The following is a 19,166-nucleotide window of genomic DNA, read 5'->3' on the forward strand; positions in this document are numbered from 1 at the left end:
TTTTTGTAATTGTAGTATCAATATGTAAGACAATATTCTTTTTTAGGAGATACTGAAATATTTAGTTGTAAAAGGACAAGCTGTATGCTGTTTATTTTCAAAAGGTTGGGCTAGAGATAAATAAATATAAATATATATATGGAGAGAGAGAGAGAAGAATAAAGTCAAATGTTAACTGGAGAACCTAGATGAAGGTATACAGGAGTGCTTTATACAATTCTTGTAACTTTATTGTAAGCCTAAACTTTAAAAAGTTTTCAAAATTAATATGTCCAGTAGGGCGTGGTGGCACACGCCTCCGGCTGAGGCAGGAGGATCGCGAGTTCAAAACCAGCCTCCCCAAAAGCGAGGCGCTAAGCAACTCGGCGAGACCCTGTCTCTAAACAAAATACAAAATAGGGCTGGGGATGTGGCGCCGTGGCCAGTGCCGCGGAGTTCAATCCCCAGTACCCACCCCGCAAGAAATCAGTATGTCCAAAATGAATCGCTCCCCAAACCTGCTCCACCCACGTCTGCCCCACCCGCATCTCAGGAAACAGCAGCTCTATCTTTCCGTTGCTCAGACCGAAAACCTTGGAGCCAACCTAGATTTTTCATTTTCACACCCATCCCGATCCACCCGCAAATCCTATTGGCTGCACCAACCGAAACATGCCCGGACGCCCACCTTCCCCACCCGCCCTGCGGCCGCACGGGTCTAGGGAACAGCTCCTGGCCCCTCGCCCAGCTCCGCCGGGACCCCCTGGGTCCGTTCAGCGCAGGCTGCAGGGAGGCTGGCTGCAGACCCAAGCAGGTCCTTCTCCCCCTGCTCAGAGCCCTGCAGCCCGCGTGGCGCGGCACGAAGCACGGAGAGTTCCCTGCTGCTTCTCAGACCCTCCCGCCGCTCCTGGACGCTGAGCCCAGGGAGCCCCGCTCGGACTCACTTCCCGGGAGGTTGCCCGGTCACTGCACCACACACCCAACTCCCTCGTCTGCGTTTCTCTCCACCAGGCTCTTTGTCCTCAGTCCTAGACGCTTGGAGCTAAGTGCTCCTGGCATCGCCCTCCACTAACAGTGCTCCTGGGAGGGTCGCTTCTGCGCACCCAGCTTCCCAGCACCTTGCCCGGGGGGTAGCAGGCGTCCCTTCGTGTTTACAGAGTGATGGGTTCTGGAACGTTCCCTAGGAGGCTTCTGCGGCCCCTCGCGTGGGATGACTGGTCCCCTCGATACGACACTCAAGTTGTCCGGCTCAGCCTCCGACTGGAGAAAGGCCATACTTGGCCTGCTGGAAGCCAGGCTTCCCCCGGGACTCGCGCCGGATAGCGGGGCCTTTGGGGGGAAACGCGGTGGATCTGAGAACCGGGGACCCCGGAGGCTCTGCCGCGCCCGCCTGCCTGGCACCCCAACTCTGCCTCCTCGCCCTCATCACCTGCCCTCCCCGTGCCGGGAAGGGCCTTATCGCGCTCTGGGGACAGGGGCGGCGATGAGGGGCCACCCGCTCGCCCCCTGAGCCTGCACGTGAAGGCCAAATAAGGCCGGGGGCTGCGCGGCGCCCCGCGCAGGCCCGCCCCGCCCCACGCGCGCATTCTTCTGCCTTGTAAGGCGCGGCCGCCTCGCCGCCCGCCCCGCCCCGCCCCGCCCCCGCGCGCCCGGCCCCGCCCCCGCCGTCCGGAGCCGGAGCCCGAGCCCGAGCCCCAGCCAGAGCCCGAGCCCCAGCCGCCGCCGGAGCGACCGCCTGCCGCGCAGCTCCTCGCCCCGAGCGCCTCTCAGCACCAGGTGGGAGCCCGGCCCGGGCAGGACAGGGTGTCCACAGTAGGTGACCTGACGGGCTGGGGACCCGGCCGTCACCGGGTCTGCGCTGGCCCCAGGGACAGGGGTCAAGGGTCTGCTGGGCGTGGACAGCGGTGTGGGCTGGACTGTGAGTTCGCTCGCCCGGACCGGGATCCCAGCCTGGGACTGGGCGGTAGCAAGACTGTTCCGGGATCTGGGAAAAGTGGTCCCTTGGCGAGGGATCAAGTGGTCCTGCTCTGCCTCTCCAAGCCCAGAACTCTGGTCCCAGAGGGTGCTGAGATCGCCGGCACTCCGGACTCCAGACACTGAGTCCGGCCAGCCTCCATCGGCGCCCCTCCTCTGCCCCATTCCCACATCCGGGGGCAGGAGAAAGGGACGGTGACCAGGAGAGAGAGAGAGAGAGTGTGTGTGTGTGTGTGTGTGTGTCTGTCTGTCTGTCTGTCTCACACATACGTACACACATACACACTCACACCAAGTGCTGTGTGTTTTGACCCGGGAGCTTCCCTTCTCTGGGCGGTCTTAACAGCCTCCAGCTCTGGCAGCTCTGAGGGAAGTCAAGTAATTCGTCCTCGGATGAGGTGAGCTCTTGGCAGGGTACCTGGCATCACCGGGTCACAGCAAGGGGACACAGGTCTGATCTGGCTTCTACCCAGGTCTTTGCTGTTATGGTAGAATTTCAGACATCAGTAGGAGACAGGTGACATCTAGTCACAGCCAGGCCAAGTGCTCACTGCCTGGGACCCTGGGGAGGGGCAGTTAGGGCCAAGGTCTCCAGATTGTGTCTGACCCTGGTCTCTCAGCCAGGCCTGGAAACTGCCTGTGGTGACAGGGGCCTTGGCCGCTTGGTGCGAGAGCTCCCCGGTCAGCCTCTCTCTTTGTCCAGGCCTCAGGGGCACTCAGGGCCCAGTTTGCTACCCGCCAACCCAAGCCTGCCAGGGTCTTGGCCTCCAGCTGGCCCTCACCCCTGATGGGCTCACATTAGCCTTCTCCAGCCTGTTGTACTAACTGCACAGCTGGAGCCACTACTCCCTGCTGCCCAAGGTCACTCCAGTGGACAGGGTGGCCTGTGCTCCTCACCACGTCCTGGTTGGTGAATGGAGAGGGTGGGGACAGGTGGCCTCGAAGGCAGAGTGCCCTGGTGGGCTCAGAGAGAGCGCTGCTGAGCCCGGCACACCTGCCCTGGAGCTCTGCAGACAGATGGTGACAGTGATGACCACCTCGGCCTTGGAGGGCGCAGTGGACTTCTCTGTGGGCAGCTTCAGTGCATACCACGAGTCCAAGTTCCCAGAGAACAATGGGCTTGGGAAGGACTGCGCCCTCGAAGCCACAGGAGAGGAGGGGGCGGCTTCTGGGTGCAATGGCACTCTCTACCCTCAGCACTTTCCACTCCCACGCAGGTGGGCTGTAGGCGGCCAGTCTCAAGACCTCAGGCAGCTGTGGCCCTGAGGACATGCTGGGCTGGCCAAACCCCAGCTCAGGATGTGAGCTCCCATAGGCCAAGGGCCAGCTGGACATGGTGGTGTAGTTTCAGCAACTCAGGAAACTGAGGCAGGAGGATCACAAGTTCAAAGCCAACCTCAGCAACTCAGCAAGACCCCGTCTCAAATTAAAAAAAAAAAAAAAAAAAAAGGCTGGGTCTGGAGCTCAGTGGTAGAGCGCCCCTGGGTTCAGTCCAGTGCAAGGAAGGAAGGAATCAAAAGGTCAAAGTTGCCCAGCGTGGTGGTTCACGCCTGTAACCCCGCAGCTCGGAGGCTGAGGTGAGTTTAATCCAGCCTCAGCAAAAGCAAGGCACTGAGCAACTCAGAGACCCTGTCTCTAAATAAAATACAACACAGGGCTGGGGAAGTGGCTCAGTGGTTGAGTGCCCCTGAGTTCAATTCCCAGTACCCAAAAAAAAAAAAAAAAAAAAAGGTCAAGGTCTTAGAATGTCTTGAAAGGTCATTGGGATGAAGAATAGCACAGGCAGAGGAGGCTTCCTGGAGACCCTGAACCAGGGGGCTCGTTGCAGAGCAAAGAGGCAGCAACCACCCTCCTGGGGCCTCTGCCTGCTGAGGAAAGGCAGGACCAGGTCTTCAGGTGCATAGTCCCACCAAGCTGTGACGAAGATTCAGGGAAAGGTCTTAGTTTCCCCGTCTGTGCAGTGGAGGACCCCCCTCACAGTCATTTGTTCAGCAAGCATCTGCCAGCCCATGGTGGCTATGGCTGTGTCAGTTGTTGGCCTCAGGATGAGGGAGAGAGGGGCTTCAGGTGTTGATGTCAAAGCAAGAGCTCCCGCTGGGAACCTGGCACAGAGGAGAGAGCCCTGCAGGAGACCAGGGAGGAAGAAGAGAGAGGAGAGCGGGTTCAGGGCTGGGAGGCCAGGACGGCTCACCAGCCTCAAATGCCAGGCTAAGGCCCCAGGCTTGCTTAGGGGCTGGGGGCAGCAGGAACCTTCCAGGGCTTCAAGTGGCAAGGGAAGGTGGGTCTGAATGCTGCACAATGAGAACAGGCCCGCTTCTCAGCTGGGGAGCCTCATCCTGTAAGCACAGGATGGGGCTCAGGACTGGTCTGTCACCCACCCAGGGGCTGGAGAACCACCTGAGGAGGACATGCTGCGGGCAGTGGGGTGAACTCTGGAGCCTCTACTCCGAGCCTCCCATCCTCCTGTGGGTAGCGCAGGAGGATGGGGAGGGCCGAGGGGGGATGAGGAATGTCAGGCATGCAGGGTGTTAGCCCCCTCCTGCAGGTCCCAGGGCTTCTGGAAGGCAGCCCGGCAGGACCCCCGCTACCTCGCACATGTAGCCCCATCCTGTAACTGGGCCGGGTAAACACTATCAGGATTAAAGGACACGTGCCTGTTAGCCGTTGGCACTGAGCCCAGTCCTCAGTGTTCTACCCAGTCAGCAAAAATAGCTTGCTCCATGCCCGGGACTGTTTCAGGTGCTTTTTGAGTACTTGGTTAATTTATCCCTTCTGCTGGGTGGGCAGTCCCCATTCCCAGATGAGAACACTCAGGTTGGAGAGAGAGAGGAAGTTGTTCAAGATCACAGAGCCCAGCTGGGTGCAGTGGTGCATGTCCGTGATCCCAGCAATTCAGGAGGCTGAGGCAGGAGGATCACAAGTTCAAGGCCAGCCTCAGCAATTTAGTGAGACCCTGTCTCAAAATGAGAAATAAAAAAGGCTGGGGATGTAGCTGAATGATTAAGTGCCCCTGGGTTCATTCCTCGGTACCAATAAATAAATAAGTAAATAAATAAGGCTGGGGGTGTGGGTCAGTAGTTAAGTGTCCTCCACTCATTTAATCCCTAGTCTATTAAAAAAAAAGAAGATCATGGCACCCATGCTGGCCTGCCTGTAAGAGGAACTGGGTGTCAGGAGGCCTGCGCCTGTGGGAGGCTGGAAGGCCGGGCCTGGAGCTAAAAGCCATCTGGGGGAGGCAGGGAGATTCCCTGACCCACAGTCATGCCCTGCACCCCCTCCCTGCAGGGAAGCTCCACCCACCTGAAGCCAAGATGTCCAGCAAGCGGGCCAAGGCCAAGACCACCAAGAAGAGGCCACAGCGGGCCACGTCCAATGTTTTTGCAATGTTTGACCAATCCCAGATCCAAGAGTTTAAGGAGGCCTTCAACATGATCGACCAGAACCGCGATGGCTTCATCGACAAGGAGGACCTGCATGACATGCTGGCCTCCCTCGGTGAGCAGGGACCAGGGACCAGCGGGATGGGATGGGATCCGAGGTGCCAGGCAGGGGCTGCGCCTCACTGAGCACTTCCTGTGTGGGGAGGCATGTGGTACCCACCCTGGGGTAGTCACCCTGACTTCACACACTCGGTGGACAGGGAAGTTGAGGCAAAGAGCACTTCTGGAATTTGCCTGGGGTCCAGCACAGGATTTGAACCTAGCCGGGCTGACCAGAGTGGGCCCATCTTGGGCAGATGTAATGTTGCCAGTAACATTTGATTTAAAGGGGGTTGGGCTGGACACGGTGGCACAGGCCTATCATCCCAGTGACTCAAGAGGCTGAGGCAGGAGGATTGCAAGTTTGAGGCCAACCTCAGCGACTTAGAGAGACCCTGTCTCAAAAAACAAAAAGGACTGGGAATGTGGTAAAGCACCCCTGGGTTCCATCCCAGTACCAAAAAGAGTAATAATAAACAAACAAATAACTACTTAAAAAAAGTGGAGCTGGCAGTTAGATGAAAGTGTGAACTGCAGCCCAGCGTGGTGGCCTGTGGTCCAGTGACCTGGGACGGTGAGGCAGCGGGCAAGTTCAAGGCCCTCCTGGGCAACTTAGTGAGACAGAGTCTCTAAATTTAAAAAAAAGAGAGGAAGAAGGAGAAGAAGAGAGAAGAAAAGAAGAAGAGGGCTGGGGCTGGGGCTCAGTGGCAGAGCACTTGCCTAACACGTGTGAGGCACTGGGTTCGATCCTCAGTGCCATATAAATAAAAATAAATAAATAAATAAAGGTATGATGTCCATCTACAACTAAAAAAAAATATTTAAAAAAGAAGAAATATTTGAAGTGTAGACTCCCCATTGTTGCGGGGGTGGACTGAGCCAGCAGGTAGGGCAGGCAAGAGCATCTCCCTTCACCCCAGTGACTTCTCCAGAGTCAGGATCCTGAGGGCCCAGGAATCAGCTCCAGCTCACGCTGCGCAGGAAACTGTGGCCCCGAGGCCCGCCATGGGCTGGCCCGGACAGGCGCTCTGGGCCCCAGCTCCTGGAACCTGCTGGACCCAGGCGGGAAGGAAGTCAGGCATCACTGGGCAGCCGCGTGGTCAAGTCAGGAGCATCAGGGCCAGACCCCAGCACGGCCCCTGCACAGCCCATGCCCATTTCTCTGCCTCTGCGATGGCACCGTGGCCCTCACACACACCCATGAGCATCTGCTGAGAAACCAGGCCACCCTGAGGGGGCTGAGCTGGGACACTGCCCCCCACCCCCACCCCGCTGCTCTCTGGGGTCAGGCCAGGCTCACTTGGATCCTCCCTCTCCAGGAAGTCGCCCAGCAGGGTTCTCACCTAGGGCCCTCCCAGTTTCACCAAAGGGGAGGACAGAGGCCAGGGAGGCGGGTGGCCCTCAGTGCCCCACTGGGGTCCTGAGGGTCATAGCTCTCCTGAGCCTCTGCTCCACTAACCATTCCATGGGGACACAGCAGCGTTTAAGGCTGAGAGCAGATGAGGACAGGAAGGCTCCTTCCCAGCTGGTAGATGTGATTATTATTCCTACTTTACAAAGGAGGAAACTGAGGCTCAGAGAGGTTAAATAATTTATCCAGTGTCACACAGCTAAGTGGTAGAGCTGGATGAACCCAGATGTTCACTCCAGAGTCCAAGGGCTGTTATGAGTGTTTTGCAACCATTATCTTATTCATTCTTACAATGCTCCTAAGAGACATGGGAAACCAAGGCACAGAGCTGGGATTCAAATCCAGACCTGTGTGACACCAAAGCTCGCTGCTCTGACCACTTTTGAAATTGTGTCTGGAATTCGAGGTCAGGCTACCTGAGTTCAAATGCTGGCTCGCTGGTGACTTGCTGTGTGGCCCAGGACTGGCCGCCTTGCCTCTCTGTGCCCTGGTTCCTCACCTGTGGAGTGGGAGTGTCCTCACCTGTGGAGTGGGAGTGAGAACGCTCTCTTCTCCAGGGTGACTGGTGGTGGCAGCCGGGATGCTGGCCGCTGGGCCAGGCCTCAAGTCAGAAGGCCGCTTGCCCCAGCACTGTGCTGTCCATGGCAAAGCTGGGAGAGGCAGGGAGGGCATGCGGGGCTCGGGCTGGACGCAGCACCCACGCCCGCCCGCCTGCTGCAGGGAAGAACCCCACGGACGAGTACCTGGAGGGCATGATGAGCGAGGCCCCGGGGCCCATCAACTTCACCATGTTCCTCACCATGTTCGGGGAGAAGCTGAACGGCACGGACCCCGAGGACGTGATCCGCAACGCCTTCGCCTGCTTCGACGAGGAGGCCTCAGGTCAGAGCCCCCGAGAGCGGGGACCCAGCCCCACCCCTGCTTCTGCCGCCAGAACAGTTAGAGCCAGGCGGCTCCTGTTGGCTGCGGGGACACGGGCCAGGGCAGCCCAGGTCCCCAGAGGCTCCCACTTCCCCATCTCACCCGCTGCCCCCACGCTCCCTCTGCGGTGGAGCTTTCCAGAAATCAAACCGTGCCAGCCCTTCTTGCCAACAAGGAACAGAAACCAGTCTGTCCCGCAGATAGCTTTTCCAAGGGACGTGCTGAGTGGAGGTGGCAGCAGTGACGGCTCTCAGGGGCCCAGGTCTGCCACAGCCCCAGCACATTTGGCACTTTTTCCTGTCTTTACAATTCCTGCCAGGTCGGCATGTTTTCAGCCCCATTTTCCAGATCAGGTAGGCACAGAGAGTTCAGGTACCTTGCCCGAGGTCACACAGCCAAGCATGGAGATTAGCATTCCAGCTTAGGCAGTGGAGCTGCGGAGCTCACGCTCGTAAAACAGGATGTGCCCAGCAAGCCTTGCTCCGCAGCCCGTGCTCCCCCCAGAAACGCCCAGAGACGGCCCTACTGGGGAACGATTCCTGGTAGACACTGGCCAACCCTCCTGAGCGCTCCCGCCCAAGTCCCCCTTCCTCGAGCAGACCAGACCCAGGTGGCATCTTCCTGGCCTCTCTCCAGCCACGAGATCTGCAAGGACCAGGGTGACAGGTTGGGGTGCTGGCGCGTCCCTGCCCAAGTCCCTGCTCTCATGACCCCCACCCGGCCCCCAGGCTTCATCCACGAGGACCACCTCCGGGAGCTGCTCACCACCATGGGCGACCGCTTCACAGATGAGGAGGTGGACGAGATGTACCGTGAGGCTCCCATCGACAAGAAGGGCAACTTCAACTACGTGGAGTTCACCCGCATCCTCAAGCACGGTGCCAAGGACAAGGACGACTAGGCCACCTGGCCCCCAGCACAGCCCCCCCGCCACGCACACACTCCGAGCCCACAGCCCACGGCCCCTCCGGGGTCCCTGCCTCAGGGGTTTGGGTCCAGCTCCCAGGGGAAGACCCGGGCCTGAAGCTCAGCATCGAGCGAGGGGTACCCAGCCGTGGACCCTGAAGGACCATCGTCCAGGGAGATGGGAAGGCCCTCCAGAGAGTGAGGGCCTCGGCCCTGCCTGCCTGCTCCTGGGCTGCCCCCAAGGAGGAAGCGGCCCTGGGTCCTGGTGACAGACACCACTTCATGAGCACCCACACATGCACGAGCTCACCACGCCCCCAGAGGACAGCACCAGACCCTCCCCTGCCCATCCAGCCCCCAGAGCACCCACCCCACCTGGGAGTGCTCAGGACACCTGGACAGGGGCCTTTGTCCCAGGGGAAGCAGGGTCTCCAATAGAAGGCTGAGCACTACTCTGTGTGTCTGTGCTTTTGGTGAAATCAGGGCTGCAGGCCCAAACCTTCCTCCTCCATCCCCAGTGGCTGCCTGATTCCCCTCTGACCAGGAGTCCCCGCCATGGGGTCCCTGATATCTCAGGGCCAGGGCCCCTTGGTAGGGGGCTACATGCTTAGCTGATCAGCAGAGGGACAAGCTTGAAGCAGGGATAAGGAGGTGTCCTGCAAAGCTCAGGGAGGAGGTGGGGACCAGATCACCAGCCCTGGGTGACCCCGCCCCTCACTCCAGGCAGCCACCGGGCCCCGGGGCCCCACCCTCAGCAGTGGAAGGGAGGTGCTGCCCCAGGACACCAGAGCAGGAAGCCAGAGCCTGAGACACCTGCTGTGTGCAGAGGGGGCAAGGACCCCGCTGCCTCTGAAGGACATGGACGCTGGGTGGAAACGAGGGCTGAAGGATGGGTCAGAGCGGGAGGGCAGACTGCCTGAGCTCACCAGCCAGTCTGCGCATGTCCCTTCGGCCCCAGACAGGGTCAGGGGACAGTCTGCATCCGCCATGGCCTTGTGATCTGCTGTAGAGGTCACCAGACCTGCAGGCCACAGTGCAGGGCAGTCAAGCGGGGGTGAGCAGCACCTGGGAGGCCCTAACAAGCCCAGGCTTGACCTACTCAGGCCCCAAGTTCCAAAATGAGCCCCACAAGAATCCCAGCCCCAAACAAGGTCCAGACCAGGCCCAAATATTGTCCCAGACTCAGTCTCAACCACACCCCCACTGAGCATCCCACACAGGGCCCGTGTGGCCCTGGACCTGGCGCCCCTCTTGGGAGAGGGTCTCTCAGGCAAGGGTGCACTAAGGGGCCAGAGCACTGGCCGTATCCTCCATGAAAGCTCACAGTGTCATGGGTGGAACCACTGCAGCACCAAAGGCCTTCCTGGAAGAAGGCAGGGGCCATAAGAACGTCCCCTGGACCCCAAGCCTCAGTTGAGGGCCTGGAACAAGACTCTCACGCCACCCCAGGAGGACTCACGTGGGGAGACAGAATCAGTCCAGCCTTGCTGGTCTCAGAGCAGCCTGGGGCGAGCAGGGCCCAGAGAAAGTGAAAAGGAAAGTGTTCTGTGGAGAACAGGAGGACCAGCAGGCCAGGAGGAGAGGGTGCCGGGTACCCAGACGCCTGGGCAGGGCTGCTGGGCATGCTCAGAAGTGGAGGAGAGGGCAGTTTTCATTCCACGAACTAATTACCAAGATATTTGCTGGGTGTGGTAGTGCACACCTGTAATCCCAGCTACTCAGGTGGCTGAGGCAGGAGGATTGCAAGTTCAAGGCCAGCCTGGGCAATTTATGAAGCGCCATCTCAAAATAAAAAGGGATGGGAATGCAGCTCAGTGGTAGCGTGCCCCTGGGATCAATCCCAGTACAAAAACTAAGAACTCAACAGCTTTTCAGAATTCTACCACTGCTAATAATAATAATAAGCTAATGGGTCTTATTCATTTCAGGCAATAATTACAGGTAAGAGTGAGGCACTCCCAGAACTTTTCAAATCTGTCACAGCACCCAGAAACCACAGAGGAAAATAGGTTTAAATGCATAAAAATGAATACATTCTGTAAGGCTGAAAAAAAAAAAAAGAAAGAAAGAAAGAAGTAAGGTTAAAAGCCAAATGCAAAAGGGAAGAGATATATATAACATACTTAACAAGAGGGTTAACAGCTGGGCACAGTGGCACACGCCTGTAATCCCAGTGGCTTGGGAGGCTGAGGCAGGAGGTTTGAAATTTCAAGGCCAGCAATTTAGCGAGGCCCTGATTAAAAGGAGGGGGGCGGGTAGCTGACTGCTAGGGCAACCCTGGGTTCAGTTCCCTAAACCAAAAAGAAGCAGGGAGTTAACGTTGCTCTATGCAGAGCTTCAACCACTCAACCAGGAAAAGGCAACGAGGTGGGACAGGATAGGCAAAGGCTGAAGGAGCTTTTCTCATCACTTAGCAAACATTTTTAGGTGCTCAACATCCTTACAAAATTGTATCATTTCCTATTATTTCCGTAGTTTCCTAGTGTTAATTATTATACCTAGCTCTTTGGTAAAAGTACCTGAGTTTCTAACAATTACATTCCCAGGAGCAATAGTCATATCTGGAAAAAGTTGGGTGACCGCAGGCAATTTGCCCCTGTTAAATTCATCCTTTGAACAGATCTTTTTCATTTTTATTTTTAAAAAGTTTTTTAGTTGTAGATGAACACAATACCTTTATTGTATTTATTTTTATGCTGAGAATCAAACCCAGTGCCTCCCATGCACCAGGCAAGTGCTCTACCACTGAGCCACAATCCCATTCCTAATTTTTCACTTATTTATTTTCTTTTATTTTTGATACTAGGGATTTAACATGCTAAGCATATGCACTACCCCACTGAGCTACACCCCAGACCATTTTTTTTTTTTTTTTTTTTTTGCCGTATGGGGATTGAACCCAGTGCAAGGCAAGCACTCTACCGACTGAGCTATCTCCCCAGCCCCCTGACCAATTTTTAAAAAATTTTAATGTGGATTGAATCCAAGGCTTCACACATGCTAGGCAAGGGTTCCACCACTGAGCATCCCCAGTCCTTTTTATTTCAAGACAGGATCTAACTAAGTTGCCCAGGCTGGCCTTGAACTTGGAATTCTCCTACCTCAGCCTCCTGAGTCTCTGGGATTACTGGTGTGCGCCCCCACATCCATGACAAAGGAGTTTGAAGTGCTGAAATAAATTAATCACAAGCCGAGAAGATTTTCCCAGAAAAAAAAAATATTTTCCCAGAATGATAATGAAATAAAAACACTAAAGATAGACCTTCTACTGTCACGGGGAGTGTGGCTCAGTGGTAGAGTGAGTGCTTAGCACTCTTGAAGCCCTGGGTTCCATTCCCAGCACCAACACAAACAAACAAAACACCCTGGGCTGAGGATGTAGCTCAGAGGCAGAGCACCTGCCCAGAATATGTAAGAAGCTGAGTTCAATCCTCAGCACATCTCCCACCAAAAGAAAAAGAGAGAAAGAGACTCAGAAAAAGGTAAGCTGAAGGGCCGGGGATATAGCTCAGTTGGTACAGTGCTTGCCTTGCACTGTTTAATCCCCAACACTGCAGAAAAGGGGAGAAAAAAGAAGAAGACAAAATGGAGACACTAATATATATGCCAAGTTCAAGGATGGAGCAACTCAAAGTTGTAAAGCTATCAATTCTACCTAATTAATGCATAAAATTACTATAATTCCACTTAACATTCTTGCAAGTGCTCTTTTTAAAAATTCAAATATCATCTTTTTATATTTTGGTACTGGGGATTGAACCCAGGGGCATTTAGCCACATCCCCGGTTCTTTTTTGTATTTTATTCAGACAGTGTCTGGCTAAGTCGTCAGGGCCTCATTAAGTTGCTGAGACTGGCTTTGAACTCACAATCCTCCTGCCTCAGTCTCCCCAGCTGCTGGCATTACAGGGGGGCACCACCCTGCCTGCCCCTCACATCATCGTCTTAAATATATACATGGAAGAGTAGAGGTCCACAAGCCACCATGTCAACTTCTGAAAGGAATAAGTAGGGAGGACCCACCTTTTGAAATACTAAGGTATGTTACAATGCCATGGTAATAAACAAGACCAATGACCCCAATTTGTCATTTTAACATAGAGAAAAAAATACTGATCTTACATTGATCGAACATTTGACAGTTGACCCTCCTCCCTCAGCCTCCTGAATTGCTGGAATTAGAAGCATGTGCCACCACGCCTGGCAAATTACTGTCTTATTGAAAACATACCCAAGGGCTGGACTGTAGCTCAGTGGTAGAGTATTGGCCTGGCATGCACAAGGCCCTGGGTTCAACCCCCAGCCCAGAAAAGAACTCTAACCAACAAACCAGAACATGAGCTTGCACATGCTAACATGCCATGATGCACACTAACGTGTTAACATAACCCAGGTTAACATGCCAGAGTGTGCAATAACATCATAAGCATGTGACATGCACTAACATGCTATGCCCTAATATGCTAGCTATACCCTAACATATGCTAAGAGGTAGCCGTCTATGGCCTGGCATGCTTAGCATACCATGATGCTCACGCCCATGATGCTCTATCACGAGTTTTCCATAACACACCATGGCATGTGCTAACATGACATAAGAAAACCTAATGTGTGCATCATGGCTGCAGCATAGGATCGTGGAAATGAGGAGGTCCGAGGAGATGGGGGATACCTGGACGGGGTGAGACCATCAAGGGGTACCTGATGCTAACAGTGGCCTGACCAATGAATGGATCTCCACAAGAACAGGCATGCATCCAGTAAGCACACAAGAAATGACTGACGTTTATCTGAAGTTTGGACTGAGCCTGGATCACTTCCCTTAATTGAGGTGACATCTTCCCAGGTCAGCTCTTAGTGGCTTACCATCCTTACTGGCTTGGGCAATACACAAACACGAGATGCATCCTGACTCCATCAAAACTTCTGGGAGCCAGGCACAAGTGGCACATGCCTGCAATCCCAGCGACTCAGAGGCTGAGGTGGGAGAATCCCACGTTGAAGGCCAGCCTCAGCAACTCAGACTCTGTCCCAAAATAAAAAACAAAAATGACTGGGGATGTAGCTCAGTGTGGAGGGCCCCTGAGTCCAATCCCCAGGACAGTAAAAACAAACAAAACAAATTTTTGAGAAAGCAGTCTTAAGGTCAGAGGGAACATGGAAGTAATTAAAAGAACAAAATTCAGGTTGCAGCTGGGCGTGGTGGTGCACGCCTATAATCCCAGGGACTCGGGAGGCTGAGATGGGAGGATTACAGGCCCTAAGCAATTTAGCCAGACCCTGTCTCAAACTTTAGAAAAACAAAAAGGGCTGGGGATGTGTCCCAGTACTAAAAAGCACCCCTGGGTTCAATCCCCAGTACAAAACAAAACAAAAACAAAAACAAAAAACATATACATATATGTGGCATTTCTACCCAGGACCTGCTGCAAAGGGAAACATACCAACAAAATGTGGTTCAAAGCTGCAAACCCATCCTTGCTAGGATGCCGTGTTATCACATGTTGCCACTAGAGGTCACCCAAGGTCACTGAGTAAATCTGGGATGGAGTACTCAGAACTCCTAGCCAGTGTGCAGTCCACTGTTGCCATCTGCCCCATCCGGGCCTGTAAGATTCCTCCAGTTCCTTTCTTTTATTCTTTCTCTCGGTGCCACAAAAGGAACCCAGGGCCAGCCCCAGGCCTTCCAGTTCTAAGAGGCCAGGATGCCATCCCACGTGACCAGCAGCCCCAGGCCCAGGAGCCCTCAGGAGCCTAAATAAAGGGATTTTTCAGCTCCGGGTACCCAAAGGTCACACTGAACTATTCTCTTCTCTCCACAGGATGGCGTATTATAAGGCAGCAGGGAAATGTCAGAGAAGAGAACAAAAGCGTTGGGGATGTGGCTCAGTGGTAGAGCACCCCTGGGGTTAACCCTCACTAACACACACACACACAAATAGAAGGTAAAAAAGGTAAAGCAACTCGTCCAAGATCATGCTGCGAGAAAACAGCAGAACCAGATTCACAGCCAGGTGAGGGAGACCCCCCACACCTGCCTGGTTGCTTGCTCACTACGCGCAGCCGCAGAGAGGTGTGGGAGAGGAGGGCGTATGCAGAGGGTGAGTGAGGGTGAGGAAGGAAGAGCCGCTTCCTCCCAGGCTCTTCTTCCTGCCCAGCTTCCCCAACTGAGCCAGGACACTCAGGACGGGACCTGAGACATCCCGGCCCTGTCCCTAGCAGGAACCCTGAGAGTTTTCTTCTGTAAGAGCCTCTCCAGTCAGACATTCTCACTCTCAGTTCTCACACCCACCTGGGTCAGTCCCGCATCCTGCCTCCTGCCTCGTCCTCCCCAGCGCCTTTCCCAATCTCTCGTCAGCACTGTGGCTTCTCAGAGCAGAATGCCACCTGAGACCCCAGCTGGTCCCGTGGCTGCTGCCCTGGCCAAGAAGCCCTTAATTTCCGTTTTGGACTGCACTTGGGCTACTTGACGGTCTCTCTTTAAAGCTGAAACGTACGTAGAGCGAAGTGGATCCATTCGAGGCGAGCAGCTCCAGGCACTGCCAGGCCCTCTGCAGGGGCCCTCCTGCTACTCGGGGTCCTGTCCGCCCTGCACAGGCCAGTTTCTGGAACTCCAAGTCTATCCAACCATGATGCTGCCCTGGCCAAAACCCTCGGGGCCTCCCCTGCTCTCAGGACAAAGACCTAAGAAACGGTGTGAGTACTCTGCCTCTGAGAAAGAAAAGCATCTGTCAGGTCTGCATCTGTAAGAAAGGATTCACTTGAGTGGAAGGGAAACAGGTGCGACGTTGTGGACCTGAAAGGATGTTGTTTGTTCAGATGCCGACGTGTGAGATGTGTCCATACGGAATGAGAACAGAGTGCAATTAACTGGTCATCACAATGAGCTCTGGACGGCTTACATTTGATGTGTGATTAAGTTTAACCATTTGTGGTTACTGAATCTGCTTATCTTTATTATTGTTGTGTCCATGTCCCAGAATTGTGTGGGTGTTTCTTTTAAAGAACATCTCTTCCCCATTTTTAGGTGCGTAATGAGATTAGTTCTGGCCAATGTTCTTTTATGACACTCCCCTAACCCCGACTCCCCGCTTTTACTGGGAACTGAACTCACATCCCCAGCCTTTTCTATTTTTTAATTTTGAGACAGCGTCCTGCTAAGTTGCTAAGGCTGGCCTCAAACTTGTGATCCTCCTGTCTCGGCCTCCCAAGTTGCTGGGATTACAGGTGTGCACAACCAGGCCAGGCTTCCTTTCACCAGTCCATAAACACTTGGGTTGCTTATAGTCTGGGGCTATCATAAATACAGCTGCTATTAATAGTCATGTACAAGTGTTTAGCCAAGCCAGGTGGCACATGCCTATAGTCCCAGCTACGCGGGAGGCTGAGGCAGGGGGAATCATTCCAGCTGAGGAGTTCAAGGCCAGCCTGGGCAACATGGCGAGACACTAACTCAAAAAAACAAAAACGAACAAAACATACATACAAGTATGTGACACATGCTTTATTTGCTACCAAAAATGACAGATTTCTCTGTGGTGCTTCCTGCCACTTCAGGGAAAAAAAAGAAAAATGAGTATTCTCTCGCTATGGATGTGACTTAGTAAGGAAGGCAGATTTTCCCATATGAAACACTCAAAAGATCTATGAAACACTAATGAAATAATCGTAGGAAGTCATAAAATGTGACTAGCAAAGATATTTTCTATAACTTTCTCTTACTAGTTGCCAATACTCAGCAGAGGATGGATCAAGCGTTTTCTCTCTTTCTTTTTGGGTGGCGCTGGAGATTGAAGCCTGGCCTCCAGCATGCTAGGCAAGGTCTCTCCCTCTGAGCTGCACCCCAGCCCCATCCTGTCACTTCTCTCTCAGGACAGTCTTGGAGAAGACAGTGTTGTTGTTCCCATTTCCAAGATGGGAAGCTGGGTTCATGGAGGGGAGGGAACCAAAGGTGGGTCCACCTCAGACCCACTGGGGTCCAGGTGCACCTGAGGGCAGGGGCTAGAGGAACCTGCTCCACCACTGAGTGACTGAGCCCCGCCGGACCTCTGTGAAGGGGTGCTCAGCATCACCAGTCTGAGTCGCCTCTTGAAAGTCCTGACTTTGGGTGCAGCCACACCAGCCTGACCTGGGAGGCTGAGGCAGAATTGCAAGTTTGAGATCAGTCTCAACAATTTTGTGAGACCCTAAGCAACTTTGTGAGAATTTGTCTCAAAATAAAAAATAGAAAGGGCTGGGAATGTAGCTCAGTGGAACAGTGCCCCTGGGCTCAGTCTCCAGTAACCCCCCAAAATTAAAGTCATCATGCTATAGCAATACGTGCACACCCATGTGTACGGCAGTACAACAGCCAAACGATGGAACCAGCCCAGATGTCCATCAACGAAAGAATGGATAAAGAAAATGTGGTCTATATACACAATGGAGTTTTATTCAGCCACAAAGAAAAATGAAATTATGTCATTTGCAAGAATATTGATAAAATTAGAAACCGTTATGTTAAGCAAAATAAGCCAAACTCAAGGTCAAGGGCTGTATGTTTTCTCTCATTTGTGGAAACTAGAGAGGAAAAAGGAAAAGAAAGTGTAGGGGGGTGTGGGGAGTGGCTCAAGAAAATCAAAGGGAGATCAGTGGAGGCAAGGAACCAGGGAAAGGAAGGACGAAGAGGGGAAGTATTGAGGAGTGTATTAGCCAAATTATATTGTTATGTTGTATGCATGTACAAATATGTAATAAGAAATCCCATCATTTTCTACAACTTCAATGCAACAATAAAAAAATGTGGAAATTTTTTTTTTTTTTTTTTTTTTTTTAATTTTGCAATAGGTTCTTGCTGAATTATCCAGGCTGGCCTCAAACTTCCAATCTGCCTCAGTCCTGAGTTGCTGGTAGGCAAGTGCTCTGACCACTGAGCTACACATTGCCAGCCCTTTTTATTTTTTATTTTGAGATAGGTCTCACTAAATTGCCTAGGCTGGCCTCAAATTTGGATTCCTCTTGCCTCAGATTTATGAGTTGCTAGAATTATGGGATTACAGGCAAGGGATACCACACCCAGCTGAAATCTTTCCCCTTTCATTTTTTTAAAAATAGGCATTTTGGGGCTGGAGTTGTGGCTCAGTGGTTGAGTGATTGCCTGGCATGTGTGAGGCCCTGGGTTCAATACTCAGCACCACATATAAATAAATAAATTTTTTTTAAAATAAATAAATAAATAAAAATAAAAATAGGCGTTTATAGAGAGGCATGCTTGTGTTCACCTACCATGCAGGCTACTGCAAAGCAAACTAAACGATTCCCTTGTTCACTGTATCTACACTGTATAAACCACCTGCCCGTTAGCAGCCAGCTTGGCTACCAAATTGGCCCTGACGGTGTCACAGTGCTTGTGTTCAAGTGATCCTTAGTTTACTTAATGGCCCAAAGCACAAGAGTAGCCATGCTGGCAATTCAGATATGCCAAACAGGAGCTGCGCAGTTCTTTCACAAGGGGAAAAAAGGCCTGTGCTGAGGTTGCTAAGATCCACAGTATGTGGAGAGGGAAAAGAAGTTTGTGCTAGTACTGCTGTCACACCTCAATCTGCAAAAGTTCTAGCCTTACAAGTCTTATTTTAATAAAAATGAAGTTAAAGGTCAAGAAATTTCACTTTCCAAAGGGCTGGAAGAGATGAGTTATAACCAGAAGCTTAATCTATGCCAAGATAGTCATCCTAAGGACCAAAGGCAGATCCAGGTCCTGTGGGACCTGGAAAATACACACACACACACATACATATTTTTGCAGTGCTGAGGATGGAATCCAGGACCTCATGCATGCTAGGCAAGCAGTCTACCATTGAGCCACATCCCCAGCCCTTGTATAATTTTTGTAACTCTCATTAAGAAAAAGAGCATAAAATTAAATACATAAAATTTGGCACAAATAGACTATGTATTCAAAATGAGAAATCATTATTTTGGGGTGGGTGGTACTGGGAATTGACTCCAGAGGCACTACTGAGCTACATTCCCAGTACATTTTATTTTTCATTTTGAGACAGGGTCTCACTAAACTGTTTAAGGCATCACTAAATGTATTTTTCCCCTTTTTCTTCTGGTAATAGGGACTGAATCCAGAGGGACTTTACCACTAAGCCCCAGCCCCAGCCCTTTTTATTTATTTATTTTTATTTTGAGACACAGTCTCATTAAGTTGCTTAGGTCCTTGCTAAGCTGCTAAGGCTGGCCTCGAACTTGGCAATCCTCTTCCTCAGCCTCCCAATTTGCTGGAATTAGAAGTGTGCACCACCGTGCCCAGCAGAAATCATACTTTTTTTAAAAAATATTTTTTGGATGTTGATAGACTTTATTTTATTCATTTATTTACATTTGGTGCTGAGAATCGAACCCAGTGCCTCACACATGCTAGCCAAGTCCTCTATCACTGAGCCACCACCCGAGCCACGCAGAAATCCGTTTTTAAAAGCTGACAAATACTGTATCACAAAATCCAGAGAA

The 19,166-nt window shown here is 52.7% G+C and overlaps 1 protein-coding gene across 1 annotated transcript; it reads left to right on the plus strand.

Moving 5' to 3' along the window:
* The first annotated feature begins 1,657 nt into the window (after positions 1-1,657).
* MYL9 (myosin light chain 9) lies at positions 1,658-9,122 on the plus strand. Its single transcript, XM_079128598.1, has 4 exons — positions 1,658-1,755; positions 5,239-5,448; positions 7,564-7,725; positions 8,493-9,122. The coding sequence occupies exons 2-4, from the start codon at positions 5,265-5,267 to the stop codon at positions 8,663-8,665; spliced, it is 519 nt and encodes a 172-aa protein (XP_078984724.1). The 5' UTR covers positions 1,658-1,755; positions 5,239-5,264; the 3' UTR covers positions 8,666-9,122.
* The last annotated feature ends 10,044 nt before the right edge of the window (positions 9,123-19,166 follow it).

This window comes from Sciurus vulgaris (assembly GCF_902686455.1).
Source record: "Sciurus vulgaris genome assembly, chromosome: 2".
Taxonomy (NCBI): Eukaryota; Metazoa; Chordata; class Mammalia; order Rodentia; family Sciuridae; genus Sciurus; species Sciurus vulgaris.

Coding starts and splice junctions, on each gene's coding strand:
- MYL9 (XM_079128598.1), top strand. CDS start 5,265: ATGTCCAGCAAGCGGGCCAAGGCCAAGACCACCAAGAAGAGGCCACAG. Junction 5,449..7,563: donor TGACATGCTGGCCTCCCTCG/GTGAGCAGGGAC, acceptor CGCCTGCTGCAG/GGAAGAACCCCACGGACGAG. Junction 7,726..8,492: donor CTTCGACGAGGAGGCCTCAG/GTCAGAGCCCCC, acceptor CCCGGCCCCCAG/GCTTCATCCACGAGGACCAC.